The 27,595-nt window shown below is 53.6% G+C and overlaps 2 protein-coding genes across 3 annotated transcripts; one reads left to right on the plus strand and one right to left on the minus strand.

The window, feature by feature from the left end:
- Zyx (zyxin) lies at positions 1-23,451 on the plus strand. Of its 2 annotated transcripts, XR_006147097.1 has the most exons (11): positions 1-152; positions 284-502; positions 1,047-1,246; positions 1,407-1,499; positions 1,628-2,080; positions 6,353-6,479; positions 6,789-6,958; positions 7,099-7,277; positions 8,280-8,400; positions 9,107-9,389; positions 23,441-23,451. XR_006147097.1 is itself a non-coding variant. In XM_042677183.1 (10 exons), exons 2-10 carry the CDS (start codon positions 304-306, stop codon positions 9,209-9,211), a joined length of 1,647 nt encoding a protein of 548 aa, XP_042533117.1. In that variant the 5' UTR covers positions 1-152; positions 284-303; the 3' UTR covers positions 9,212-9,654. The 2 variants fall into 2 exon arrangements, 1 of the variants encoding a protein (XP_042533117.1); XM_042677183.1 differs by lacking the exon at positions 23,441-23,451 and having other exon boundaries at positions 9,107-9,654.
- Epha1 (EPH receptor A1) lies at positions 9,781-27,344 on the minus strand. The gene is made up of 18 exons (XM_042677182.1): positions 27,243-27,344; positions 25,916-25,983; positions 20,159-20,440; positions 18,232-18,634; positions 17,334-17,489; positions 16,694-17,038; positions 16,463-16,590; positions 16,088-16,238; positions 15,764-15,860; positions 15,508-15,566; positions 14,157-14,282; positions 13,205-13,390; positions 13,011-13,072; positions 12,709-12,915; positions 12,401-12,550; positions 11,940-12,133; positions 10,210-10,365; positions 9,781-10,120 (listed from the first exon to the last, which is right to left on the minus strand). The coding sequence occupies exons 1-18, from the start codon at positions 27,328-27,330 to the stop codon at positions 10,042-10,044; spliced, it is 2,937 nt and encodes a 978-aa protein (XP_042533116.1). The 5' UTR covers positions 27,331-27,344; the 3' UTR covers positions 9,781-10,041.
- Between the last annotated feature and the right edge of the window lie 251 nt (positions 27,345-27,595).

The following is a 27,595-nucleotide window of genomic DNA, read 5'->3' on the forward strand; positions in this document are numbered from 1 at the left end:
CGCCGCTCTCCGCCCGCCCCCCTCCCGCCCTCCCCTTTCCCGGCGTCCGTCCCTCCACGCCCGGCTCGGAGGCTGCCGGGGACCCGGACGCAGAGTCCGCGGACCGTGCGCCGAGCGCTCATCCAGTCGCGGAGCGCGCGCTCCCGCCGGCGGTGAGGCGCGCGTGGGGAGGGGGCGCGGGGGACGCGGGGCGCGGGGCGCGGATGTGGGTGGGGAGCCCCGATCGCCGGGGAGTTCGCGGCTCGGCGCCGCGTAACCTGGCGACCCCCCCCCATCCCGCCAGCACCCCAGCCCGGCCCAGCCATGGCCGCCCCCCGCCCGCCGCCCGTCATCTCCGTCTCGGCTCCAGCTTTTTACGCGCCGCAGAAGAAGTTCGCCCCGGTGGTGGCCCCGAAGCCCAAAGTGAACCCTTTTCGGCCCGGGGACAGCGAGCCTTCTCCGGCCGGGGCCCAGCGTGCACAGATGGGCCGGGTGGGCGAGATCCCCCCGCCACCCCCGGAAGGTATGCAGTTGGGTTTGGGGTGTGTGCGTGTACATGTGCGTGTGTGTGTGTGGGGGCAGCTGGGCCTGGGGTGGGGGCAGCTGGGACCCCCCCTCTGCGGTCCCCAGGGTACGATCCGGGCTTTGTGGAATTTGGGGGGGGTGCTCGGGAAAGTGGGTGCGGGGCGGGGGCTGGGCGCAGCCACCCCGTCCCGAGCAGATGTTCTTACCTCATCGCGGAGCCGGTGGCTGGGAGCCAGGCGCCTGGGACGGTTCCAAGTCTCCCGCCTGGGGGAGGGAGGCGGGAATGTGGGCCAGGAATCTATCCCCCCCCCCCCCCTCCGGATCCGTTCTCCCAGTGTAACGGGAGCCGCACCGCTCGCTCCTGGGTTCGTCCGCCTCGGCTCCCGGGGCATGGAGGCGGAGGGGGGGGGGGAGACTGCGCCCTCCTCCTCCCCCCTCCCAACCCCCAGACCCTGGAGAAAGTTCTTGCACTGGGAGTTAGAGCTGTGGACCGAGGGCAATCGAGGCCCTGACGCATGGCCCTCTTTTTCCTTCCTACCCAGACTTTCCCCTACCCCCACCTCCCCTCCTTGGGGATGGCGATGAATCTGCGGGTGCCCTGGGAGGGGCCTTCCCACCCCCACCTCCCCCGATCGAAGAGCCTTTTCCTCCTGCGCCCCTGGATGAGGACATCTTCCCCTCCCCACCACCTCCAGTGGCGGAGGAGGCGGGGGCTGAGGCCCCTGTCCCGCTCCCGCCGCAGGTATGGGGCTTGGAGGGGCAGCTGCTCTGGGACCCCCCCCCCCCCAGAGCAGCGTGGGGACTGGTGGGTCCTTCTCACCTCCCACGCCCCTTCTGTCTTGTTGGGGGGTGGGGTGGGGAAGGGAGGCCTGGGATGGGTGCTCTGACCCCTAACCCTACAGCCTAGGGAGAAGGTGAGCAGCATTGACCTTGAGATTGACTCTCTGTCTTCACTGTTGGATGACATGACCAAGAATGATCCCTTCAAAGCGCGGGTAAGGAAGGGCCCGGCACCCTAAGAAACGCTGTTGACCCGGGGGAGGCTACCCGTGGAGGGAAAAGAGGAACTCAGGCCGGGCCACCTCTATAAGTGCACTTCTGTCCTCTCTGCCTCTCCTCCCAGGTGTCATCTGGATATGTACCCCCACCAGTTGTCACTCCGTTTGTTCCCAAGTCCAATACCAAGCCTGCAACTGGGGGCACGGCACCCCTGCCTCCTTGGAAGAGCCCTCCGAGCACACAGCCTCCAGCTCAGGCCCCGCCGCAGAGCCAGGCCCTGTTTCACGTCCAGGCTAAGCCCCAGCCTGTGTCTTCTGCTCACTTGCAGCCGCGAGGTCCCCCAGCTCCAGCCCCAGCCCCTAAGTTTCCTCCACTGGCTCCCAAGTGGAGCGCTGGAGCCCCAGGTGGACCTGGGCCGCAGCCTAATAAAAAACTGGGGGCTCCGGAAGCCCCATCTTCCTCCAGTGTAGGCTCCCCTCAGCCTCCGAATTTCACCTATGCACAGCAGAGGGAGAAGCCCCAAGTGCAGGAAAAGCAGCAACCAGCGCCCAGGCCACCACCGCCACCTCAAAACCAGGTGAGGGACAGCTCCAGGTGGAGGCCTGGGGGGGGGGGGTAGATGGGAGGCGGGGAGGGAGGTGGATACCAGGTCAGGAGCCAGAGAAGCTGGGAAAGTTGTGTGGAGGGGGGTTGCAGGCATGTTTGAGGTTGACTTTTCACACCCCATTGGTGAGTATTGTTAGGACAGTAGGGACAGAAAGAACGCTGTTCTCTGGCATTGGGTGGGACCAGAGATGAGGAGAGGTGGGGGGGGGGGCTGAGGGGGGCGGGAGTCAGAGCAGCAAGGGTTCAGAATTAGGTGGCTTTGGTCCACCTTCTCTTACACCTCTGCCCAAGGAGGATCACCAGTTTTTTCCTGGTCTGGGACTTTGAGTGAATCTCAGCTCAGAGCACTTTCAATGCCCGAGGGCCCATCTGGAGATAGGAGCCACAGCACCAGTAAACAAGGGAACAGCTAGCCGGGCCAGCTGCAGCTGAGTGCCAAGCACTGTGCTGAGACGCTGGAAGGGAAGAGATCTCTCAGAACAGGCTCAGTGGAATGGAATTAGTGGACGGAGGATTGAATCCCCTGCTCAGCTTCTCACATACCATCACACCCTAGGCAAGCGTGGCAAACTGGGAATTGAAGCCTCCATTTCTGAGTCTTCAGAACAACACTGTCCTCTGTGATGGTGGTGAAGAGTAAATGATCTAATGTGTGGAAAGGACTAGGCTGTGTGTCTAGAATAGAACTTTGTTCAGAATAGAAACAGAAGAGTTCTTGCCCTCTAGTTCAGGAGCTTTTTTAGAGTTGAAAGGAATCTGATGGTCATCTGGGCCCACCATCCTCATCCAAGGAGTTAATCTGATCCTGTGTATATTCTAGACATACTATGGGAAGAAATGCCAAGTGGATTCTTGTAACTGAGCATCACTGCATGGTAGGAACTCAAAGTAGGAAGTCAGGACTTGGAGGACTGGCAAGTCATGAAGTTGGTGTGCCTTGAAGGACAAGTAGAGTTAAGAATCCCAAGAGGACACCTGGCACTGGTGGCTCCTGCCTACAACCCTAGCTACTCAGGAGGCTGAGATCTGAGGATTGTGACAATAAAGTCCATGAGATTCTTATCTCCAATTGACTACCAAAAAAAAAAACCGGAAGTGGAGCTGTGGCTCTAGTGATAGAGCACTATCCTAGAGCAAACAGGGACAGTGCCCAAGCCCCAGCAAAAGAGAAGCAAGCAAAAAAAAAAAAAAGAATCTGTAAAGGAGGCAACAGCATTTAAATGAAATAATCCTGGCAAAACTCAAAAGTGCTGATACACAAAGGGTGTTTGGAAAACAGAAAGCACAAGGTTCCTTTGGGGGAAATTATGGAACTGTATTTGGGGGCTAGGGTAGGAAATAAAATTGCCACCAGTTTTGGGAGTTTTCTGCAAAGTTGTTGCATCAGAGACGTATGAGGTCGGAGGTCAGCAAGGTGTGAGTTTACTCCTGAGCCAGACTAACGTTAATTGCAACCAAAAATAAGACCCACAGGAAAGAACCTACAGAAGGAGGCAACCGAAAGCAGTTGGATGAGCAAAAGGGGAAAGGAGAAGAAATAAACCAGGGAGGTTCTGAACCTGGATGTGTTAGGGAGTGACAGGACTTTTGATCAAATAGAGAAGTTAAGAAGGGGAAATGGTTTGGACCGGAAGAGGCGGGGTCCAGTTGGCAGCTTGTTGGGCAATAGGTTCCAAGAGTACTTGCCCTTTGCTCAAACTGTCAGTCAGCTAGAAATGTGGGTAATTCAGGAAGGGGTCCTGAACCACAGAAGTTCATATGATAGTACTCACAGGGACCCTGAGGCAGCAAGCTTTGAGGCATTGCACAGAGGTAGTTGATGTTTTGAGAGGAACCTTGGCTCATGCTACCTTGGCTAGGGTAGGAAGGAGAAGAGAAGTGGGGCTAGAGGAAGTGGAGCGAAACCCAAGAAGGTATTGTAGGGCTCTTCTGCTTGGCATTGGCCTAGGACTCAGATAAGGCCAGAGATTTGACTTTTAGGACATCACAGATGGCCTTGGAGTGGTCCTTTTGTGGTCTGATAGGAACAATGTCTAAGGAGTGGTGAGAACAGGGAGGTGGTAGTGTCAAGCTGGTCCCCAAGGTTGGCAGGAAAAAGACCAGGGAAAGATGGTGTTAATGTAGGGGGAGCCAGGAAAGTGTAGGTTAGGGGAGGGGGGCCTAAGTGTGTTTGGAAACAAAGAGGCCCGAAGTTTGTGGGGAAGGCTCAGTGATGCCTGGGAGCAGGGACTGACCCCAGGGGCATTTCCAAGGAGCAAGGACAGGCCGGCATATGTGGTGTTTGCTGTGGCGAGCAAGCAAGGACGAGGAGTGAGCTTATACTGGCTGGCTGCCAGGCCTGGAGCGGATGAGGTCATCAGTGAGCGAGAGCGAGGGGGCGAAGCTATTGGGGGCTGGAGATGGAAAAAGGTTCGGAACAGCTGCTCTGGGAAAGGCAACTGGAAATCTGGTTGGAGCCAAATAGCAGACAGAGGAGCTGGGGTTGGAGTGTGTGGAGGGCCCTGCAGTGCTTTAGGAAGTCTGTCTGCAGTGTTCAGTTTCTCTCCACCTACTTTTCTGCAGCTCAGAGGCAGAAACGGGAAGCCAGGCCGTGGTGTGACCTGAGGTTGGAGATGAGGCCAAGATAGTCCGTGTGGCTCTTGAGTAGCCAGAGTTAGCGGGAGGCCAGTGTAGGGGTGGGGGGTGGCAGGCTGGCAGCTCGAGACACATGGGGAAAGTAGGGAGTCAGGCACCCAGCTCTTCTACTAGGGTCACATAATGGAAAATGGGGGCGTATTTGAGAGGGGTCTTGGGAACCAAGAGCTTGTTAATGTTAGATTTAAGGTGTGCTGAGATGGAAGGTGACTGATGGAGAGAAATTCATCCATGGGAGTTGCGGAGCTGTGGCATTGCTGCCGGCAGGTAGAGGAAAGCCGTTGGTGGCAGACAAGAGTGTCCTGGAGGGTATGGGTGCCCACAGAGAGGGTTCTGGTTGAATTCATCCTTCTAAAGACTAGGGCCAGTGTCTGATAGTGTGCCAAAATGGCAGGAAGGGAAGTTTGCAAGAGGAGACAGTTGGTAAAGCTTGTTTTCCAGGGACCTATGGCACTCCAGAGTAGGAGATGTGTCTTAGGGCAATATAGTTAAGAGCGGGCAGTATTGCCCCTGTAGTTCTGCTGCAGGAAAGCAGAGCAGAGCTGGTACAGATCCTTTTTGGTGTTGTTTGTACTGGGGTTTGAATTTGGCCTTCAGCTCTCTCTTGGCCTTTTCACGAAGGCTGGTACTCTTTCACACTGACTTTTTTGCTGGTTAATTGGAGATAGAGTCTCGGGGACTTTTCTGCCCTGGCTGGCTTTGAACTGCGATTCTCACATCTCAGCCTCCAAAGTAGCTAGGATTACAGACTTGAGAAGATTGTGGAGTTCCAGGTGGCGGAGGGGCAAAAAGACAGGGATTGTGTCTCTTGGGTGGCCTTAACCCAATAAAGATGACCAATTCAGTGTTCTTGTGGAAAGGTCTTTTGAACACATGTGGTCCAGGTCAGAAGGTCTCCCCAAGTTCTCTGGGTCACACAGCATTCTGTCTCTCACCCTCCCACCCCCGCCCCACCTGCGCGTTCCCAGTCTCCTCCAGTATTCAGTTTCTTATAGGAAGAAGGGGTGGTGAGCTTCTCTCTCAGGAGGGACCCCGGGATGTCTTGGGGTTCTGGGGGGTTGGGGCTCCAGCGGACAGCTCTGGGGTTTAACCTGTGCTTGCATCCTCACGCTGACAGGGGCTGCTCAGCAGCAGGTGGGCCGGGTAGGTGTGTACGTGCGCCCCCCGAGCGCGCGCCCCCTTTTGTGCACGCAGCGCGCCCCTCCCCTGCGGGGAGGTGGGCGTGTCCGAGCATGCTCTGTGAAGTCGATGCGTGCGTGGCCTCTGCGTGTTAGGTGCTTCAGTGACCTGAGCTGCTGTGTGCGTGGCCTCCTCCGTGGCTTAGTTGTTCCGGCCTGTCTCTGTGACCGCTGCGGGGGCGGGGCGAGGGTTTGGGGCGCCTGGGGAGGGGGGGTGTGGAGATGTGTCCCTCTAAGAGATCCAAGCTAAGGTCAGTGCCTGCCACTCTGTGATGTGTTGGGGGGCCTCCCCCTGGAGAGAAAAGGAGGGGTTGGGAAGGTTGGGATCCGAGCAGCCAGGGAAGCAGGCTGGATGAAGAGATCGGTTAGTCTGGGCGGGCTCCTGGAGGGGGTGACCGTGGCCGGATAGGAAGAAAAGTGTCGTTTCCTAGGTGCGCTCTCCTGGGGCCCCAGGACCCCTGACTTTGAAGGAGGTGGAGGAGCTGGAGCAGCTGACCCAGCAGCTGATGCAGGACATGGAACAGCCCCAGAGGCACTCCGTGTCCGTGCCTGTGGATGGTGAGTGGTGGGGTCTTTCTCTCTTCAGTCCTTCGGGTACTGTGCTGGCCACGGATGCGGTTGGAGGGTCCCCAGTGAGCTTGTGAGAAGACTGTGCAGCCGCCACCTCCTCTTCTTCCTCTTCCTCTTCCTTCCTTTCCTCCTCCCCCTCCTCCTCCTCCCCCTCTCCCCTCCTCCTCCTCCTCTTTTTCCTCTTCCTTCCTTTTCCTTCCTCTCCTCCTCCTCCTCCTCCTCCTCCTCCTCTTCCTCCTCCTCCTCCTCCTCCTCTTCTTTTCTTCTTGATGGGGTTCTTCTTTGTTTTTTTCCCAGAGACGTGTGGTCAATGCCAGAAGCCACTGATCCGGTCAGAGCCGGCTGTCCGAGCCATGAGCAAGCTGTTCCACCTGACCTGCTTCACCTGCCACAAGTGTAACAAGGAGCTTCAGGGACAGCAGTTCTACAATGTGGACGGGTCACCGTACTGTGAGGGCTGCTACACCGTGAGTCCTACTTTGGGCTCTGGGGTGGATTGGGGCTGGGGGGGGAAGGGGGGTCAGGGAGCCCCAGGAGTCGGGGCTGGGGGGGGAGGGGGGTCAGGGAGCCCCAGGAGTCGTCAAACCGTGCTGCTTCTGCCCCTTAGAACACCTTGGAGAAGTGTCACTCCTGTGGGGATCCCATCGCCGAACACATGCTGAGGGCCTCCGGCAAACTCTACCACCCGAAGTGCTTCACCTGTGTGGTCTGTGGCTGCCTCCTGGAGGGCACCTCCTTCATCATGGACCAGGCCAGCAAGCCCCACTGCGTCCCCGACTACCACAGGTGAGGACCCACCCACGCCCCCCCTGGCCGGTTTCTCTAGGTTTCATTCATACTTTGTCAGGTAGCCAAGGTCCCACAGAGCTTCAGGACAGCTCCAGACTCAGGTCTTGCTTTCTGGCCCCTGGGGACAACAAGGGACAACTTGTCCCAAAGGTCTGGATGGAACGTCCCATGACTGGCCTTGGCTAGGGACACGTACCACGGTGTGCAGTGACTATTCACCTGCAAGTCGTTTCTTTTGCACTCAGTTTGGAGCATTGTTTTTTAGTTGAGTTTTTTTTTTTTTTTTTTTTTTAAGAAACTGGGACAGTCATTTTGTCAGGATGGCTAGTAAAATACCTTCACAGTGCTAAAAGGAAGCTGAGAAAAGAACATTGTCAGTCTCTACCTTGGAGATTTTCAAGATTCCACCATGGGTGGCCCGTGTTCCCTGGCACTGTCTAGGATCAGAGAAAAGGCATTGATATATTGGTGTGGTAGACCAGGAGGGGCCTGCCACGTTACTAATGCTAACTACAGGAGCAGCCTCAGCTGTGTGGTAGCCAGAACACTGGCAGGGTGAGCAAGAGATCTTTGCTTCAGGGTCAGGTTTGGTGCTTGGTCTTTGGTCTTTGATGAGAAATCGCTCCACCAAAAACATGGGTGCTACTAGCTCACATCTGTAATCCTAGCTACTTAGGAGCCTGAGGATTGCGGTTTGAAGTCAGTCCCGGCAGAAAAGTCCCTGTGAGACTTATATCTCCAGTCAACCACTCAGAAACTGGAAGTGGTGCTATGGCTCAAAGTGGCAGAGTGCTAGCCTTGAGTAAAAGGGCTCAGGGACAACACCAAGGCCCTGAGTTCCAGCCCCACAACCCCTTTCCCCAAGAAAACCCCTCAAAGAAATATGGAACAAACAGAATATGTGGGGTTTTGTACCCAGGGGTCGTGAAAACCTGAGGTGCTGCTGGCTCCATGGATCCCATGGCCTTGTTCTCTATGTCCATCCCCCTCCCCCTGCAGGGCGTACGCCCCAAAGTGCTCTGTCTGCTCAGAGCCCATCATGCCCGAGCCTGGCTGTGAAGAGACTGTGCGAGTGGTCGCTCTGGAGAAGAACTTCCACATGAAGTGTTACAAGTGTGAGGTCAGCTGTCCCTCTGTCTCTCTGGGGAGCCTTAGATTGTCTTAAGAGAGGGAACTTCCCTCTGTGTGTGTGTGTGTGTGTGTGTGTGTGTGTGTGTGTGTGTGTGTGTGTGTGTTGTTTTATAGTGTCATGGGATTGAGATGGGGCACGGGTGTCCAGTGAGGTTGCAGAAGTCTTGGCAGAATGGAGCTGAAAACCAGATGTCACTGGCTCAATCCTGTAATCCTAGAGCTGCTTCTGGAGGCTGAGATCTAAAGATCATGGTTTGAAGTCAGCCTAGGCAGGAAAGTTTGTGAGGCTCCTGTCTCCAGTTAACCAGCACAAAGCCAGAAGTGGCGCTGTAGCTCAAGTGGTTGAACACCAGTCTTGAGAGAAAAGCTTAAAGGACAATGTGCCCAGGCCCTGAGTTGAGTTCAAGTCCCAGCATCAGCACAACACAAAACAAAAACTTCCAGAATGGAGCTGAGACAAGATGAGAAGACCCCCAAACCTGTTATTTTGAGGGTGGGCACCACGACCCCTCTTGTCTCCCAAGGGAGGCCTGGGGGGGGTGAGGAGCATGAAGGTGGCCGGTCAGGAAGAAGGGGTGAGTGATGTGACCATCCTCAGCTCTGAAGCACTTGATGACCTTTCCAGTTTAAAGATAGGGCGGAGTAGAGCAGGAGCCTTCCCATACTGAGCGCCCCTTACCCTTCTTCCTTCTCAGGACTGTCAGAAGGTTCTGTCCATCCAGGCTGATGACGAGGGCTGCTTCCCTCTGGATGGTCATGTGCTTTGTCGGACTTGCCACACTGCGAGAGTCCAGAGCTGAGTGAGGACACACACAGGCCGCCTTTCCACTTGTGGGCCCCTTCCCTATCACGGACCACACCCACACAGACAACAGTCCTTTCCTTCCCCCCTCCCCCACCTAGCCCCTCCCTCCATTCCAAACCTTTGCCAGCATCTTAAGTGCTCTGGACCCAGGGCCCCAGCATGGCCCAGGTGGGGTGCTGAAGCCCCTCCTGGGGCTCTAGGCTTTGCTCATCCCCTGTAGGGATCTCCAGGACCCCACCCAAGGGGCACCACTTTAGTGCTGCTGCTTTCACCGCCGCACCGATGACCCTGCCCGTCCTGAGCAGTCTCTGCACTCCGCTTGCTGAGGGCTGGGAGCTAAAACCTCGGCCCTCTGGGAGCCTGAACACCCACCCCCCGCCCCACGCTGTCAGGTTGTGGCTATAGCTCCAAATGGAAATAAAACCTTGTTTTGCAGAATTGTCAGTAGTCAACTGACTCTTGGCTGGAGTAGATAGAAGGATCAAAAGCCTAGGGGTAAGGATGAAAATTCAGCTCCTGTTTTATTTACAAAAATAGATATGCCTATGTAAGTGTATATATATATATATATATGTATATATATATTAAACCCTCCCCCTCATACCAACCCACCCACCCACATAATTGCTTCTCTTCCATCCCCACCTCCCTTTTTTTAAAAAAACAAAACAAAGGCTCCCGGGTCCTGAGGCAGAGTCCTGGAAGAGTAGGAGCAGCACCAAATAGCCTACATCTTGTAGGTTGAGGAAGGGCCCAAGGAATGACCCTGGCCCCATCCTTGCTCCCTGAGGGCAGGAGGAGGGCTGAGGTGTCCGCAGTGGCCACTCAGTCCTTAAACCCCTGAATACTGCAGAGTATCCGCTTCTGGTGCCCTGGCAACGTGATTCCCATCTGGGTGAGGTCCCTGTGGAAAAGGAAAGGAGTTGCCCGAGTCTGGTGGCTCAGATCCCCCAGCTTCTCTTACCCAGACCATCCTAGCCCCAGGATCCTTACTCGGCTGTCAGCTCCAGCACACACTCCATGGTGTCCAGCCCGGCCGAGCGGAAGTGCAGGATGTAGCGCTTCATGCGAATGGACTCCAGCCACTCAGAGACGCTTCGATAAGGGATTCCGTCAGAGCCACTCAGGCTAGGCAGGCGGAGAGTCACCCTGGGGAATACGAGGCTGCCTCAGTCACGGGGGCTTGGTTGGAGTCTGCCCTCACCATCAGCAAGCCAATACTGAAGTTGAGTGCCTAGGCACAAATCATCCAGGCTCAGTGGATTAGCCAGCCATTGTCTGAACCCACTTCCTGGCCTGCTTCCTGGCACTGGGAGCAGTGGGCGGGCAGCTGACAGACCTGCTGTGTCGGGTAGACTTGTGGAAGGTAGCCACCTGGGAGGCCTCGATGGAACTTTTTCCTCTAGCCTGTTCCACATGGAAGTACCCCAGGTGAGAGGAAGAACAGGCCTCGCAGCTGGGCGTGGGTGGGCCTGCCCTTTCCCAGTGCGGCTTGCCCGAGTGCTAGGAGCGGCCTTTGCTTGCTACTTTCCACCTCTGTTGTTATTCTTGCACTTTGACACCCACAATACAATGAGCGTTCCTGTACTAAAGCCAGCCAGAGCCAAAAACCATTAGCAAAGTAGATCTGCTGGGGGAAAAGAAAATATCCAGCATTCCAGAAAGATTAGCACATGCAGTCTCCAGCGTCCGAGGGAGGAGTGTTCCAAAAAGATAGTTTCAAAAGTTGGAACTTGGAGCACAATTTCTCCCAGAAACAAGGTTATATATGGTGGTTTGATACAGAAGCAGACTGTGCCAGGCTGCTTTACCCAATAAAGCAGTTGGAAGGCTAGCCTTGCCTGACTCCCCCACCTGCTCTCCTTCCCGCCCGCCCCCCCCCCCCCACCTCATTCTCTACATTCTGACCATGTTTTTAGTAAAGTGCAATTTTTGCCATGTCCCTCCTGTAGGCAGTTTTGAGAATAAAATGGATAATTCTCTATACCCAGGAAGTCCCAATTTCAGAAAAGCTGTCCGTAAACTAGGTGCTTCCATTAACTGCAATCTGCCAGCCTCCACTCCGTAGGGCAGGCCGTGTGGTCGGTCAGAAAAAGCCACAGATCTCCAAGACATTCCCCCACCATTCCCACCTCAAACTAGTTTGCCCAAGCTCCCTGGAGCTGGCCCTGTGCCCTTGACCTCTTCAGTATCTGGCAAAAAGCATTCATATCAGGTAATCCAAAAGCTGTTGAATGTGGGGTCCTTCTCTCCACATGCAAGAATATTTCTGCATGGTAGGTGCATGGGAATGTATCCTAAGCTTCAGACTGGGCCACAAGAACTCCCCAGACACGTGACCAGCTGTAGGTGATCAAGCAAGTATGGTTTCCTGAAATTTCTCACGTGAAGTTGGGGATTTGGGACCTGGCTGTGTACCTCTGCCATGTGCGTAGTCTATATAGCTCACATTGTCGTCTTCATCATCATTTTTAAATAAGTTGTAACTTTCCCAGTTTCCTGTGTGTATTCCATGTCAGTGTGCCTGTCTCCTTCCTCCTCTGGAGTTTAACTGTAGAGCACAGAACTCTCCTCCTTCATGCTAGGCTCCCTGAAGAGTATGCATTAGGTCCTGTCTCATGCTTAGACTCTGTCCAGATCTCCTCAGGGCTCAGCACTCGATGGATACAATGGGACGTCCATTTCTATTCTGATTTCCCCTGTACTTCCCCCAGCATGGCTACCTGGGGTCAAAATTGGCAATGGTCCTCAAGGAGTGGGGGTCTGTAAGCAATTGCTCCAGATGTGCCTGCAGTTGGAGGAAGTGGGGCCGACGGGTGCGGTCATACGCCCAGCAGTTCTTCATGAGTTCATATAGAGGGGCAGGGCAGTCCACTGGAGGGGGCAGCCGGTACCCATCCTCGATGCTCTTCATCACCTGCAGGAGTGGGGCAGGGAGGGTTACCTAGGTGTAGGAAGCTAACCTGATGGTCCAGGGGAAAACCACACAGGATTGTTTGCCATGGAGATTAAACAACACTGACCACAGCAGGAAGCAGTAATCAGAACAGAGTGTGAGAAGGAGATAAGTATTAAAAGAAAAGACAAAGAAAAATGAGGTCAGGAAGAAGGTATCTGGAGGAGCAGGCCACAGAAGTCTGTGGGAGATGAGAGGAGGTGAGGGACAGGACAAGTCCAGGCTCACCTCCTGGTTGCTCATCTCTCCGTAGGGCTTGTCCCCAAAGCTCAGCACCTCCCACATCACGATCCCGAAGCTCCACACGTCGCTGGCGGTGGTAAAGATGCGATGTGCAATGGCTTCTGGGGCTGTCCAGCGGATGGGGATCTTTCCTCCCTTAGGAAGGCAGGGAACAGAAAAGTGACGAAGACCACATGGCCAGGAGAGGCTCTGTGCCACTTGAACACGAGACCTGGTGGCCGTACACACACAAGGGCAGGAAGAGCATGAATGGTCCGTGTGAATGTGTTTGTGGTACATAACGGCGGTCTAACCTGGGTTTCGTAGGTGCCATCAAAGTCATCCAGGAGGCGGGTGAGACCAAAGTCAGACACCTTGCAGCACAGGTTCTGATTCACCAAGATGTTCCTGGCAGCCAAGTCCCGATGAACGTAATTGTGGTCACCGAGGTAGTTCATGCCAGATGCTATGCCCTGCAGCATGGCCACCAGCTGCCCGGGCACCAGGTGGTCCTCTTGTTCCTGCAGCAGGACGAGTGACAGGATGGGTAAAGGCCATTCGTCCCAAGGCACAGGGCTCCCGGATACATCCCCTCCCCGGCCAGTCCCCCGCCTACCTTCAGGAAGGCATCCAGGGCTCCGTTCTCCATAAACTCTGTGATGATCATGATAGGCTTTCCTGAGACACAGAACACAGCTCGTCACACATGGATCCAGGTTTCCTGACCTTTGCTGCCCACCCTCCATTTCCAGTGCTCCTCCTCCATCTTCCCTCCCCTACCGCTCAGCACAAACAGACTGCCACTCATACTCTTTGTGATGACGCCCTCCAGGTGCAGAATGTGGGGGTGGTTGAACTGGCCCATGATGGTCGCCTCTCGAAGGAAGTTCCACCACTGGCCATCGGGGGATGTGTCCTTCAAGGTTTTAATGGCCACCATCTTGCAGTCCTGGCTGGGGAGACGCAGGGTCCCACGGTAGACTTCCCCAAACTCTCCTGGGTAGAAAGAAAACAAAGACTGTGGCTCTGTAAAGCCAGGTTAGCCCAGATGTAGGCCATGAACCCCTCTCGTCCTCTCGCCTTCTCTTGGAGAGGATCAAAAGTATGCTCCTTGGAACAAAAATTAAGTTGTCCTTCTTGGAGCTCTATAGCCTGATCACCACTGTTTCCCGTGAGTGAGCATACTACCTGGCTTACAAGTACTAAATGCTGAGGGGGTCCTGTCAGCAGAATGGGACTGCCCAGGGGAAGTTGGGGGGGGGGGACAACTTTTGCCATCTCTCTTCCAAGAGTGAGCTCCCTAATCTCAGCTTGGCCAGTCCTGGCTACACAACTGGCCAGGACACTGCCCAGCTTTGTTCTCTGCTCAGATCCATTTCCTCTGGTGACCTAAGGAATCAGAGCAGCCCAAAGACACTGGATCCCTGTTGGGGTGGAATGAAGGCTCTGGATTGCTACCATGTAGGGGAAACATATGAGGACACCCTGATGGTAGCTCAGCAACAGATGATGTGTTGGACAGTCTATCAGAGAGCCGTGGAGCAATGCGTGCTGGAGGCAGAGACTTTTCCAGGGTACCTGATATGGTGTTTTTGTTTTGGGTGTTTGGTTTTTACATAAATGCCCAAGTCTCAGGCAAGCATAGCTCACCTGGTAAGTAAAGCCAGAGGAAAGGCCAGCCCAGACAAGGGTTAGAAGGCAGAGAGCTGCTGGCAGCCATCTGCTGCCCCGCGGGAGACCGGCTGTGCACGGCATGGCTCACCTTCCCCTATGACTGTGTCCACAAGCAGCCAGGCCGGGTCAAGCTCTTGGGTGAAGTCCAGGGCTCCTTGTGCAGGGTCCTCATAGGCCTGGAGATCCACATAGGGCTTCAGCCACAGCTTGTCCTCTGGGGAGCACAGAGGGGCTCAGCCAGGGCAGCACACAGTCGGGGCTTGGAGTATCGGATCTGACAAGGAAGGCCCCTTCCTTTCTTCTCCATACTTCTGTGCTCCCTCAGATGAACCATATTTTAGCTCAGAGAGAGACAGATAGAGATAGAGAGAGAGAGTCTCTATTCTTAGCAAGAAGCCTCCACATCCTGGCCTTTCTTCTTCCAGCCATACCTGAAGGTCATCGATCTTTACTACATGGGGCAGTAGCCAGAACCCAGGCCCTGGAACCAGTTCTCAATCTGCCCCGAGTTACCCAATCTGCTTACAACTCCTAACCCGGCTTGAGCCCCATGCTCATCCAGCCAATCCGACCTCCTTCACTCTCTCTCCCTTTCCAGCCACTGGGATCCACCGCAGCCTTCCTTTCTGGCAGCGCCGCCTAATGAGGTGACAAGCAGGACGCAAGCCCCTGTGTTTCAGAGGTCTGCAGCCCTTCTGCCTGGCCTTGGCTTTACCCATAGACCTAGTCACCACCAGATGGAGAAGGCTGCTGACAGCCCTGGGGTGGCGGAACGCTGGCCCCCTCAGCTAGCAGACCGTTGCATCAGAGCCACTGAGAGCTATCAGGGCAAACTTAATTAAGCAAAGTTAATTAGGTGGCAAAACATGAAGCCCTAGGGACATTAAGCCCCGCCTGCACCCTCAGAATTGTCCTGCCGATGTGGGTCCTTTGGTTGAGTCCCAGTAGTAAAACACACACAGCCAGGCAGCGGTGGCGCATGCCGGTAAATCCTAGCTACTCAGGAGGCCGAATCTGAGAATCGTGGTTTGAAGCCATCCAAGGCAGGAGAGTCTGTGAGGCTTGTATCTCCAATGAGCTACTCAAAAAAAAGCCAGAAGTGGAGCTGTGGCTCAAGTGGTAGAGTGCTATAACTTGGAGCAGACGAATCTCAGGGACAGCACCCTGGCCTTGAGTTTAAGCCCCAGGACACACACACATACACACACACACACACACACACACACTCACACACACACACACACACTCTCCCTCTCACACACACTCTCTCTCTCTCTCACACACACACACTCTCCCTCTCACACACACTCTCTCTTTCTCACACACACATTCTCTCTCTCTCTCTCTCTCACACACACACACACACACACTCTCTCTCTTTCTCACACACACACATTCTCTCTCTCTCTCGTATGTACACATAGGCTCTCCTCGCTTACCTCGATCGGCATCCATGGTATGGTCACGCTGCCTCTGCTGTCGCTGCCGATGGTTTCTCCTGTGGGAGAGGGGTGGCACTTTCAGGTCGTAGGCCTACCTCGGTGGCCCAATGGGCTCCGGGTATGCAAGATGGACATGGGGACGCACTTAAGCTTTGGCAGCCGGGGATGGGGGGTCGGGGATGTCCCTGTCAGGGCTTCTGACTAGGCAAAGGGTCCTGGGAAGGAGAAGTGGGGTAGGGCAGGGAGGCAGCACCTTGATCGGAAGAAATGAATCCCGAGCAGCAGAGCTACACCCAGCAGCACCCCGAAGATGATGGCCACGATCTCTCCTCCAGTCAGGCTCTTGGAAACTGCAGGCACAAAGGTGAGCAAGTCTTGGAGGGGGCGGGACTCACAGCCCCATGAAGTGTGGATGGGCATGGCAAGGACCTCGGGTATGCTCAGGGTCAGGTCTCTTGGTGTGTGCATCTGTGTGTGTACATGTGCACACATGTGCAGTACACATGCAGTAGGAGCTCAGGTGCATCTGTGGGTGACAGGGATGTGTTTCTGGGGGGCGGGGTAGAGCAAGAACTACCTGGTGGGCTGGTCCGAAATTCATGGTCAGGGGAGAAAGGGCCGGGGCCTAGTGGAGTCAACATTCGCACTCTGACGATGTAAGTGGTGTCTGGCTGCAGTTTTGTCAGTAACACCCGGGGTTCTAGAACCATCTGGTGCCATTCTTCATCCTGTAGGTGGAACTTGTGTTAACTGGGCTGCGCCAGGCCAGACCAGAATGGAGATGATGGACAGACCTGGGAGTGAGTATGAGCAGGGGCTGGACACGGGCAGGACAAGGTTCTTGGTGGAATTCTGTCCCGCGAATGCTGAATTGCTCTGGGTGGTTTCCCTCCTCCCATCCCAGGCCCGAGGAATATGCACTCTGAGGGTGTGGTCCACCAGCCCCCGTGACCTGGTTCAGGACGTGCAGTTCGTAGCTCAGGTTTCCACCAGGACTGCGGGATCGAGACCCTGCCCAGGTCAGCTCCAGCTGCCTTGGTTCTTTCTTCACGAGCCTCACAGACAGGCCTGAGAGCGATTCTGGGCATCCAGAGGGATGGTTGCATTTGGAAGGAAAGAAGGAATCAGGTCAGGAGTATTTCCACGGCTTCCTGCCCACTCATTCCTATGGTCAGTGGCTCACCTGCATGCCCCATGTTGATGCTGAGAGAGGCACTGGCAGGCTGGGAGCCGTCCAGGCCGGACACTTTGCTTTGGGATTTGACGTGAAAGGTGTAGTTGGCGTACGGTTCAAGGCCTTGCACACGCACAGTCCGCATCGTGAGCCCCAGAGCCCCGGGGAGGAGGCGCACTCCTGGCCCACAGGGCTGGCAGGGCCCTCCGTCCTGCACTGTACCCTGACACTGGAAACACTCCACACTGTATCTCACGTCCTGCCGTCCCCCCATGTCGGCAGGGGGTTCCCAGCGCAAGGAGAGCTGAGTCCCCGATGCAGAGAAGCTCAGGTTTTGGGGAGCCGATGGGGGTCCTACAGAAGAAGAAAAGGACATCAGTAGCTGCCAGCTTCACCCTCCCTCAAGCTACTGAGTCCCCCTTTGTCTATCTCCCCCATTCTAGAAGTCCTCCAAAGACTTCATGAGAGATCTGACCTCCACGGAAGGGAAGGTAGTGTCACCAAATCTCTGCCTTCTCCCAGGGAGAGGCTAGCACTTCATGCCATCCAGTATCTATCACATAAGCCCTGGAAAATCTGCCTCCGGTGAGTGCACAATGAAGACCTAGCACCTCCTCCCAGATGGCCACTTCCTGTCCCCTGGACTCACGTGTACATGCTACCTGGGGGCCCTCCCCAGGGGCCCGGTAATGGCCCTTCTCACAGGTACAGACGATGGCTCCCGCGGACTCGGCCGTGCTGTGCTTGGGGCACTTGAGACAGTGGGCTATGTCCATATCAGTCCGGTAGAAGCCACTTGGACAGACTGGAGAGACAATGCCGTAGAATCAAGCTTTTCCTGGTGTTTGATGGGAAGAACCAACCCCACACTGTTGCTACAGCAATCCTGCGTACTGAAAACACTTCTGCCTGTGTGCACTGGGGTTAAAAATAGCTGAGAGGGGCCAGGTGTGGGCAGCTCACGCCTGAAACTGTAGCTACTCAGGAGGCTGAGATCGGAGGATCAAGGTCTGAAGCCAGCCTGCTCAGAAAAGTCCATGGGACTCTTTGTCTTCAATGAAGCAGTAAAAGGCTCGAGTAGAAGCGTGGCTCAAGGGACAGCATAAGCAAATAGCAAGAAAGCTGAGTAAAAACATGGGATCCTGAGTTCAAGCCCTAGTGTCTCTGACACACACACACACACACACACACACACACACACACACACACACACTGCTGAGATGACTGGAACTGGGTGTTGGTGGTCTATGCCTATAATCCCAGCACTTGGGAGACAAAGGCAGAGGATAAACTTGAGGACAAACAGTAACAGGCTGGTCTTGCACTCAAGACCAGCCTGTGCTGTATAGTGAGATCCTGTCAAAAAGAACAAGGGTTTGGCATGCAGCTCCGGGGTAGAACACTTGCCCACCATATGCAAGTTATCCCCAGCATCGCGAATGAAATGACACCTGAAGTACTGACACTGCACTGGCTTCCCTGCCTTCCTTGGCACCTACAGACCCTCCCAAGCGGCCCCTTGAGTTTCTCACGGCCGCCTTCCTTACCAATGCATCCCGCACTGCCGCTGCCTTCCTCATAGCCAGGCTTGCAGTGGCATCGGCCCACGGGTACCAGCCACTCACCATCAGGGCTACAGTGCATGCGTGGTGCACCTGAGGACCCGGAACTGGTCTGTGCATGGGGCAAGCAGGTCCCAGACACTTCTACCAGCCCCCCAGGTCCAGGAAGAGTCTGAGGGAACCGTGCCAAGCCATGTACAATCTCAGGACAACGCTGGTAGAATACACGAACAGACACTAGGGCCACACAGGCACCAGGGTTGTGGAAAGCAAGGTAGAGGCCGCGGCGGGTCAGATGGCCCAAGGAGCAGCGCTCCACATTGAGCTTCACGGAGCCAGATGCTAGATCTTGAATGGTGAAGCTCTGGTCTGCAGCCACTGTGGTCACCTGAGAGGAAGGTAGGGAGGAGAGGGTGAAGGAAAGCCCATGCTTTGTTTTCACAGAACAGAAACAGCTGCCAGGCTAATGCAGTCTGACAATCTGTACTTTGAAAACCCACAGACTGAAATGTTTCTGAACTGGAGACCATGTATGTGAAGTCACAAATAGAAAACGCACTAGGTGCTGGTGGTTCACACCTGTAATCCTAGCTACTCAAGAGGCTGAGATCTGAGGTCTGTGGTTTGAAGCCAGCAGGGACAGGAAAATCCCTGAGATTCTTATCTCTGTGGAGGTAAGCTGTGACTCCAGTGGTAGAGCCCTAGCCTTGAGCGATAAAGCTAAAGGGCAGAGTCTAGGCCCAGAGTTCAAGCCCTTGTACTGACACACACACAAAAAAAAAAGAAAGAGAGAAAGAAAAAGAAACATTCCACATCTGACCTCATGTCATAAGTCACAGTAAAAATGTAGGCATGCTGAAAATGTTGTAGGAAATTGCCTTTAAGCTATGTGTCTAAGATGTAGATGAAACATAAGTAAATTTTCTATTTAGACTTGGGTCTCGTCCCTGTGACTTGTTATTTATATATGTAAATATTCCAAAGTCTGAAAAAATATGTGAAATCTGAAGCAACTTGGATGTCACGTGTTTTGGATAAGGAAATGTCAATGTGTATTTTACAATTTAAATACCCGTGATTGAATGAGAGCTTATTTTGCGAGGTACTACTAGGCAAAATATTTTGTGTGCAGTACTCACTCTCCTTAGCCCAGGTAATAACCTATGAGATAGGTTATCATCTCTACAAAAAAAGAGGAAGAAACTAAGGCAAAGAGAAATACGAGATCGCACAGCTATTACGTGATAGAGGTTGGATTGGAACCCAGGAAGTGGGACACTACAGTTTCTAATTTCCACTATGGAGAGGCATTCCCAACTCTGGTACCAATGAGGTGATCAGTTAAACTTAATGTATTATATAATTAATTATTTATAATTAATTTATTACCAATAATAAAACTTTACAACCGCTGCTCTTTGGCAAGAAATAAGAGCACATCCTATAATAATAGGCCCCTGACTGTCTTGCATTTGGGATAGCGATGGAGACTAGAGATGGACAGCAGGAAACTGTCCTTCCGTGTAACTCTAGTGATACGCAGAGGGCAGTGTGTTGTACATACCCACCACAGGTACTGCACAGAAAGGTAAAACCCTTTGTACCGCATTCCTCTCTGCTACCATGGCTTCTTGCTACCACAATGCGTGCTTAGTAAACCCTTCTAGAACAGTTAAGACTGGCCTTCTTATTATTGCTACTTTATAACAAGGTCACCAAAGCTTGGCGAGCCTAAACGACATCCCTAAAGTGACAGCCCAACAAAACCATACTCAATCTAGCCTTTCTGTTTTCCAGTCCCATGTTTACCCTCTAGTCTACATTTGCACTCTCTTCCTGTATCTGGACCAGCCAAGGTCATGGCTAATTAGCCAGGTAGGGATCAGTGTCAGGACACTGATTGCAGCAACACCTTTTGAAACAAGGGTCGTCGGAGCTGAATGCCCACATCCTGTTCACTCTCCATGTACAGAAGGTTGAAGGTCTCCTTGCACCCCTTAGGCCCGGCTCCCCCAGGGAAACTCTTGCAGTCTCGCACGGTGAACTTCAGCTCTACATGGACCCGGGAAGCTTCTTCTTCTCGGTAGATCCAATTGGAGCGAAGCCAGTGGTCAGTGTCTCCACCTTCCTGCACTGGGCAGTCCTGGTACATGTACAGGGGTGTCCCATTCAGCATCTGCTGGACCTCACTCCACTGCCAGGAGGAAATCAGAGTCAGGGACCAGAGAGGACAGGAAGCTGGGATTGGAGTTCCCCTCCTTCCTTCTCTCCACTGGTCCCACCTAACCTCACTGCTTGGCTCCAGGATAACAGGTTAAATCTTTTAAGGTTGTGGTGTTTTCTTAGATATGGGATGAACAGCGGTATATTAGCATCTTAGCTAACCCAGGGCTCTTTAGGTTAACCTGCTCCTAAGGCAAAACTCTGCCTATTTGCTCAGAGAAAAGGACTTATTTTCTAAAATATAAAAACATTCTGGCCAGCGCTGGTGGCTCAGTCCTGTAATCCTAGCTGCACAGGCTGAGATCTGAGGATTGCGGTTCAAAGCTTTGAACTCCATGAGACTCTTATCTCCAATAAACCACTAGAAAACTGGAAGTGGTGCTGTGGCTCAAGTGGTAGAGTGCTCGCCTTGAGCTAAAGAGCTGAGGGACAGCGCCTAGGCCCAGAGTTCAAGCCCACGACCGACCAAAAAAAAAAAAAAATTCTGTATATTTGAAGGGCCAGAACAGAGAACATTGTGTGTGTGTGTGTGTGTGTGTGTGTGTGTGTAAATTTTATCCTCCCCAATATTCCTTCCAGTTATAGCCACTATCAAAATCAATGAGAGAGTTGGCTTGTTTCCCAGGTCCTATCTTGTCTAACCCCTTACCTTCTTTTACATTAAAGGAATTTTTAAACCTAGTAATAATGACTGGCTGGCACTAACACAGCACTTCCTATAAACCACACACTGTTCTAAGCACTTCCCAGGAAGAAACTGTCAGGCACAGTCAGGTAGAGTGACTTGCTCAGCTATGAAAAGGCAGAAGGAGTCTGGTACAGGATGGCTGGTGCTTTGGTCCTAGCTACTCAGGAAGCTGAGATCTGCAGATCAGTCTGAAGCTGGCTGTGGCAGACAAAATCAGGAGATTAGCAAAAGGCCAGAAGTGGAGACACTGTCCAAGTGCCCAGTAGAGGTGAGGGGCAGAGCTGAGGATGGGAAACCAGGTCCTTCAGGGGCTTCATTATACCTGTGTCATTAGTGTGTAAGTTAAGCAACAGACCCTTGTGCAGAATAAGGGAAGTCCATCATCCTTCCACTCTCATCACTGGCCACCATTTGGAGCAGAGTGTTCTGACTGCTTTCCGTGTCTCCAGAGAAATTCGTACAATGTGTTTGCATCTCGTTTTTAACGTAAGTGAGATCATGAGTGTTACTCTGTAACTGAGTTTGTCTTAAAAAGAAATGTCCTAGAAGCCAAGCATGGGTGGCGCATGCCTGTAATCCTAGCTACTCAGGAGGCTGAGATATAAGGATCATGGTTCAAAGTCAGCATGGGCAAGAAAAGTCCATGTGACTCTTATCTCCAATTAACCACCAGAAAACTGGAAGTGGTACTATGGCTCAAAGTGGTAGAGTACTAGCTTTGAGCAAAAGAGCTCAGGGACAGCCCCTAAGTCCTGAGTTCAAGCCCCATGACTGATAAACAATAAAAATAAAAAAAATTAAAAAGAAATGTCCTAGAAAGGTGTCTATATGAATATATATGCCCATACCTTTATAGAAATGATATATATGCCTATATATTTATAGAAATCTATCAGTACCTAATTGCATGGATGTTCCATAGCTTATGTAAGCATTTACCTACTGCTAGGCATTTAGTTAGCCTCTAGTTTTGTTTTGTTTGTTTTTGAAAATACACAGATTAAAATTTCTGCATAAAAACCTGTATCATCTGGTGAATGTATTACAATTTTGCAAGATAGTGCTAAATTGCCTTCCAAAAGATTTTTGTCCATTTATACTTTCACCAGTAACCAAGAGGAAATACTTTTCTAGCAACCTCATCCAAATGAGATAGCTCCGTTGTTTTTACTTTTTGCCAACTGTATGGTGAAGACAGTTTCTTACCATCTACTTTACTGGTCTTGGGGTGGGGAGGTAGGCCTTGAGCTTTTCTTTTGTTCATTGTCTATTTGTCTTTTGATACGTATTTACTCATGTACAATTGTTATCACAGGACTGTTCATTTGGATGAAATTTTGAAAAACTTGTTTAGACGTTAATCCTTTGCTTAATACGTACAAGACTTCATATGTTCATTGTGAATACTCTTTGCCATGTCGTTTCTTTGTTAATAGGTCATGTCTTTTGTTTGGGGAACTCTCCCATCGCAAGATTACAAAGATCTACTACTTTTGTCTTAAACTTTTTGTACATTTGGTTTTTGTGTTTGGACTCTCCCTAGAATTTTCGTGTGATATGTATCAGCTGTGAAACAGAGGAATTTCTACTTAATTTTCTAACTACAGACATCTAATGGTCCATTTAATGACTACTCCATACACTGAGGCCCCAGGACATGGCTCCTTAAAATATACATCTTTGGCCTATTTTGAGCTGGTTATAATGGAGAAACTGATAATGCAGGAGTGGCTCTGAAAAGCTATCCTTTGTTAAAACAGATTCATATCTTTCAAAGAAACCTGCCTCCCAAGGCATCTACTAGGGAAAGGGCAGCTCTAAGATAACTTGTACAACGCCAGACATCTTATCCTCACAGCAGGACAGCCCTGCTTGACTTCAACTGAGGCAGGCCTCCATCTTCCCACCCCCAACTCCTTTCCATAGCTCAGGATCCTACAAATGCTTCCAGCATTGCTTCTTCCTCCAGTCTTACAAGTGTGGGCCTCCTGTGAGTGGTCATGTGATCAGGACAGCCTTTTCCTCAATGAAAGCTGTTGAATAAAAGAGGGGAAGTGGGGGATGGGGCAAGTGAGAACAAGTGAGGGGGTCAACCGGATTAAAAGGCTGTGCAAAATACCATAGTGAGGGCTGGGAAGGTGGCTCAGGGGTAGAGTGCTTGCCTAGCATGCCCGGAGGCCTGGGTTCAATTCCTCAGCACCACATAAACAGGAAAAAGCCAGAAGTGGTGCTGTGGCTCAAGTGGTAGAGTGCTAGCCTTGAGCAAAAGCAGCTCAGGGACAGTGCCCAGGCCCTGAATTCAGGTCCCAGGACTGGCTAAAAACAAAACAAAATAAACAAAAATCACAGTGAGATGCTTGAAACAATTAACATACATTAAAAAAAAAGAGAGAATGAGGAATGTAGCTAAGGGGTAGAGTGCTTCTTAGTGTACATGAAGCCCTGGGTTTGATTCCCAGTACCTCATACACAGAAAAAGCCTGAAGTGGTGCTGTGGCTCAAGTGGTAGAATGCTAGCCTTGAGCACAGAGAGGCTCAGGGACAGAGCCCAGGCACCAGTTCAAACCTCAGGATCAGGGGGGAAAAAAAAGGAACGGAAAAACAGGTCTTGTGGGGTATGGGGACAGGGAGAGGGCAATCAGAGAGCATGAAAATGGAAGAATGAAGCTTGAGATTGGTTTGGGCAAGGGGAGGGGGAAGGATGAAGGAGAGCGGTGGAAGGGGGTAGGTCTCATCAAGATGCATTGTATGCATGTTCTAGACAGGTCAAAACGATCCCCTTTGTACAACTAATCCAGGGTAATAGAAATGCAGGAAGAAAATAAAACAGGGTTTCTCCTATTGAGCCTATTTCACAGGCTTACTTATGAAAATATTAGAAGTTAGAGTCTTTCTGTCCTCTACAACATTTTCTACCTTGATTTCTAATTCCAGTTCCATTCTCATGAAACTGGCATACATGTGGGCTTGTCTTTGGATTTTCCATGGGCTGGGCTACTCTTGTCCATATGGGCCTGTCCTTATGACAGCTGTTGGTGGGACAAAGGTCCTAAGTCATATCTCTTCCAAAAGTATTCTCCTTGTTAGGTTTTTCCTCTGCCACATCAGTTTTAAAGAAGATGCTTTTAAATTTGATAAAGTATTCCATTGATATTTCAGATACCATCCAGTAATTTGACAGGGAAGAGACTGAGGCCTGAAGCAAGGGCCACTTTCCCTGAGTTTTGATTCTACCCCTGAGCATGAGTTCTTCATGCCTACTCTCACCTTTGGGAAAAGTCGGGAAAAAGCATCATCAATTAAGAACTGGCGGGAGAGTAGGGCAGAAGTATATGCTTCTGTGAGGCACATATTTCTGCACTGTGTCAGAGAGTTCAAAGATCAGGCCAAAGGTGTGAAAGGTAATGAAGCTGGAATGAAAGGTACCTGGAGTCTGCCCCGGGAGGAAGCTGGGGAGCCCATGTGGAAGGCTCAGGGCAGGGCAGGTGGAGAGGGCAGTGTGTGGTTAATTGCAGCTCAGGAGCCAGATTGTCAAGGCTACAGCTGGAGTCTAGGGAAGCAGATGTTCCCAGCTGTAGCTGCCACTCCCAGTTCCAGCAGGGACAGGGACAGATGGGGGAAAGAACCAGCTGGCCAGGAACAGCACTAAGGATCTTTCACTTAACACTCAAGCTCTGCTGGCTGTTAATAGGGGTACATTCCAGGGGTGAGACTTTTTTGAGTGCACGCTGGTTTGGGGCAGCTGGTGAGCAGAGGAGATAAAGGAGATGGTGGGAGTAAGTGACTACTGGTTGTCTTATTGCTCTCCTAGCATCACACTGAGGAAGAGCCTTGCTCCCCTAGGGCCCAACTAGGGAAGTAATTTGGGTGGAGCCCGGGCAGGGGCACAATGAAGGTCCAATGAGACCCAGCCTGGAAATGGACCAGCTTCCATCTTCATGTGCTGATTAGCTGGTTTATGAGATGAGGTGCCTATTAGGGCTGGCTTAATCCAGGATTTTCCAAACAGCCCCTCCTGGAGGATATACCACGGTTTAGTCTATTAACTCTAATTACAGGCTATTCTGTGGGAGAGTGCAGAATACAGCCTGGACCCTTGGACCAAAAGGGAGAGAAAGCAATTAAGTGCAACCCCGGAAACGGGCTGCAATGAAGTCTCAGGTCCTGGAAGAAAACACCTAGAGAACAGGATCCAGGGCCAGCGAAGGTCTCAAGAGAGCCTCTTGGATGCACTGTCTGCCCTACTCACAATCCTCCTCTGCTCAGGTGCACCCAAGGGAGGGGAAACTTGGAACAGGCCCTGGTACCCTCAAAACACCTGGAGCGTGCTGTGTGGAGGGATGAAGAATGGGCCAAGAGCACAGAAGGAAGTCCAAGACCCTTGGCCCCCGAAAGCCACCCAAGCAACAGCACTGAAGGAAAGAAGCTGACCTGAGGATGCTTTCCTCATGACTCCTTCCTCTCCCAAAGCACTTCCCCTGGGGAGGGGCGCTCAACACCCCACTGCTTCTCATAAGTATTCACCTCAGCAGCAGGAAGGGGGAAGTGCCAGGAGGAGGAGGAGACATTCCTCACGGGGTGAAGTCTGCCCCCCCCCCCATCCCATTCAGAAGGCTGTGACTCAGCCTCCCTGCCCCCTCCCTGAGGAGACACTTCCAGTTTTTCCAGCTCTTTTCGGTTCCTCCACCCACTTCTCCGCCCCGTTTCCCACTGGGCCTTGGGCCTTGAACTTTCCCAAATCCTTCCCAAGACACTTACCCCATCTTCTGGGGGGTCCAGCAACCAGCCAAGCTCTCCTTGGGCCTCACTTGTGTCCATCAGCGTGACTGAGAATGGGGAGAAAGAGAGCTTGTCACTCCTGGGGGGGGGAGCTTGTCACTCCTGGGAGGGGAGGAGCTTGTCACTGGGGGGGAGCTTGTCACTCCTGGAGAGGAGGAGCTTGTCACTCCTGGGGGGGAGGAGCTTGTCACTCCTGGGGGGGGGGCTTGTCACTCCTGGGGGGGGAGCTTGTCACTCCTGGGCAGAGGAGGTTGTTTTGAGTTCCTATTCCTTCATCATGTGGGGACCCTAGCCCCAGACTTCAACCTTTTTTTGGTATGGATACTGGGTACCCGTGCTTGAGCTCAGGGGCTGCGTGTCCCTTAGCTTTTCAGTTTAAGGATGGTTCTCTGCCACTTACGCTGCGGCTCCATTTCCATTTTTGCTGGTTCACTGGAGCTCAGTCTCATGGACTGTTCCTGCCTTGGGGATGGCTGGGAACCACCACCCCTCAGATCTCAGCCTCCCCAAGCAGCCAGGATGATAGGCGGGGGACAGCAGCTCCCAGCCTGCACGTCCCCTTTCCTAACAGGTGCAACATCCCTGGGCTGGGGAGGCCAAGCCAAGGGGAGGAGGGGAGGAATGGCGCGGTCTTCCCGCAGAGAAGAGAGAGGGGCCTAGGGTTGAGTGCGGCCGCTGAGACCACAGTCGAGATGGGAAGTGTGTGAGGGGCAGGCCCAGGAGAACCCCTCTTTTACGAGAGGCGGTGGGGGGGGGGGGTGGCGCAGCCGGGACACCCCTGGGCAGGCGGCGCGAGCTCGGCCTCTGCAGGCCCAGTGGGCACCTGGGCAGAGCTCCGGCCTTCCACTGTCGAAGGCCTGCTGCGGCCTGGCACAGGCCGGTCCGCTTGGGCCAAGCGTGGGTCCCAGGTCGGCCCCCCGCCATCCCTTTCCTCCCCGACGACGCCGGGCCCTTCGGCGGGCACAGGCCGCTTCCCACCTGGGCCGGGGGTGGGTTCCGATCTCCGGGCTGGACAAATGAAGGCCCCGAGGTGCCGAAGCGGGGCGCGGTGAGGCGCTCCCCCATTGCTCCCCCTGCCCCCCAGTACTGCCCGGTGTGGGGGAGGGTACTGAACCCAGGGGAGCGGCCCTGGGGTTAAAGACCAAAGCCTGGCCTGGCCGATCGATCGCCCGGTGGCCCTGGCGGAGCCGGGGCGCGGGACGCGGGGTTCGGGGCCTCCCGGGGGAGGCCGGCCCCGGCGGGGCGGAGCGGGGGGGGGGTGCGGGCCGGCCCTGGGGGTCGGGGGGCGAGGGCAAGGGGTCAGTACCTTCCTCGGCGCGCGCCCCCGGGGGCGGCGGGGCGCGGAGCAGCAGCGGCAGCAGCAGCCCGAGCCCCAGGGCCCAGCGCCGCTCCATGGCGCCGGCCGGGAGCTGGGACCTGGGCCCCCGACGGCGGGGCCGGGGCGCGCGGCGCGGGGCCGGGGGAGGGGGGCGGGCCGGGGGCGGGCCGGGGCGGGGCCGGCGCCGGGGCGGGGCCGGCCTCACCTGGCTCACCTTCTTAAAGGGACCGTAGGGGAGGCCGGGAACTTGTTGGACGGGTCCTCATAAAACTTCCAGACCTGGATGGAGGCGTCCCGACGGAGTGAGACGGGCGGGCGCCGCCTCGTGGGGGGGACTAGCA

The sequence above is a fragment of the Dipodomys spectabilis genome, unplaced genomic scaffold (genome assembly GCF_019054845.1).
Source record: "Dipodomys spectabilis isolate Male_0828 unplaced genomic scaffold, ASM1905484v1 ptg000034l, whole genome shotgun sequence".
NCBI lineage: Eukaryota > Metazoa > Chordata > Mammalia > Rodentia > Heteromyidae > Dipodomys > Dipodomys spectabilis.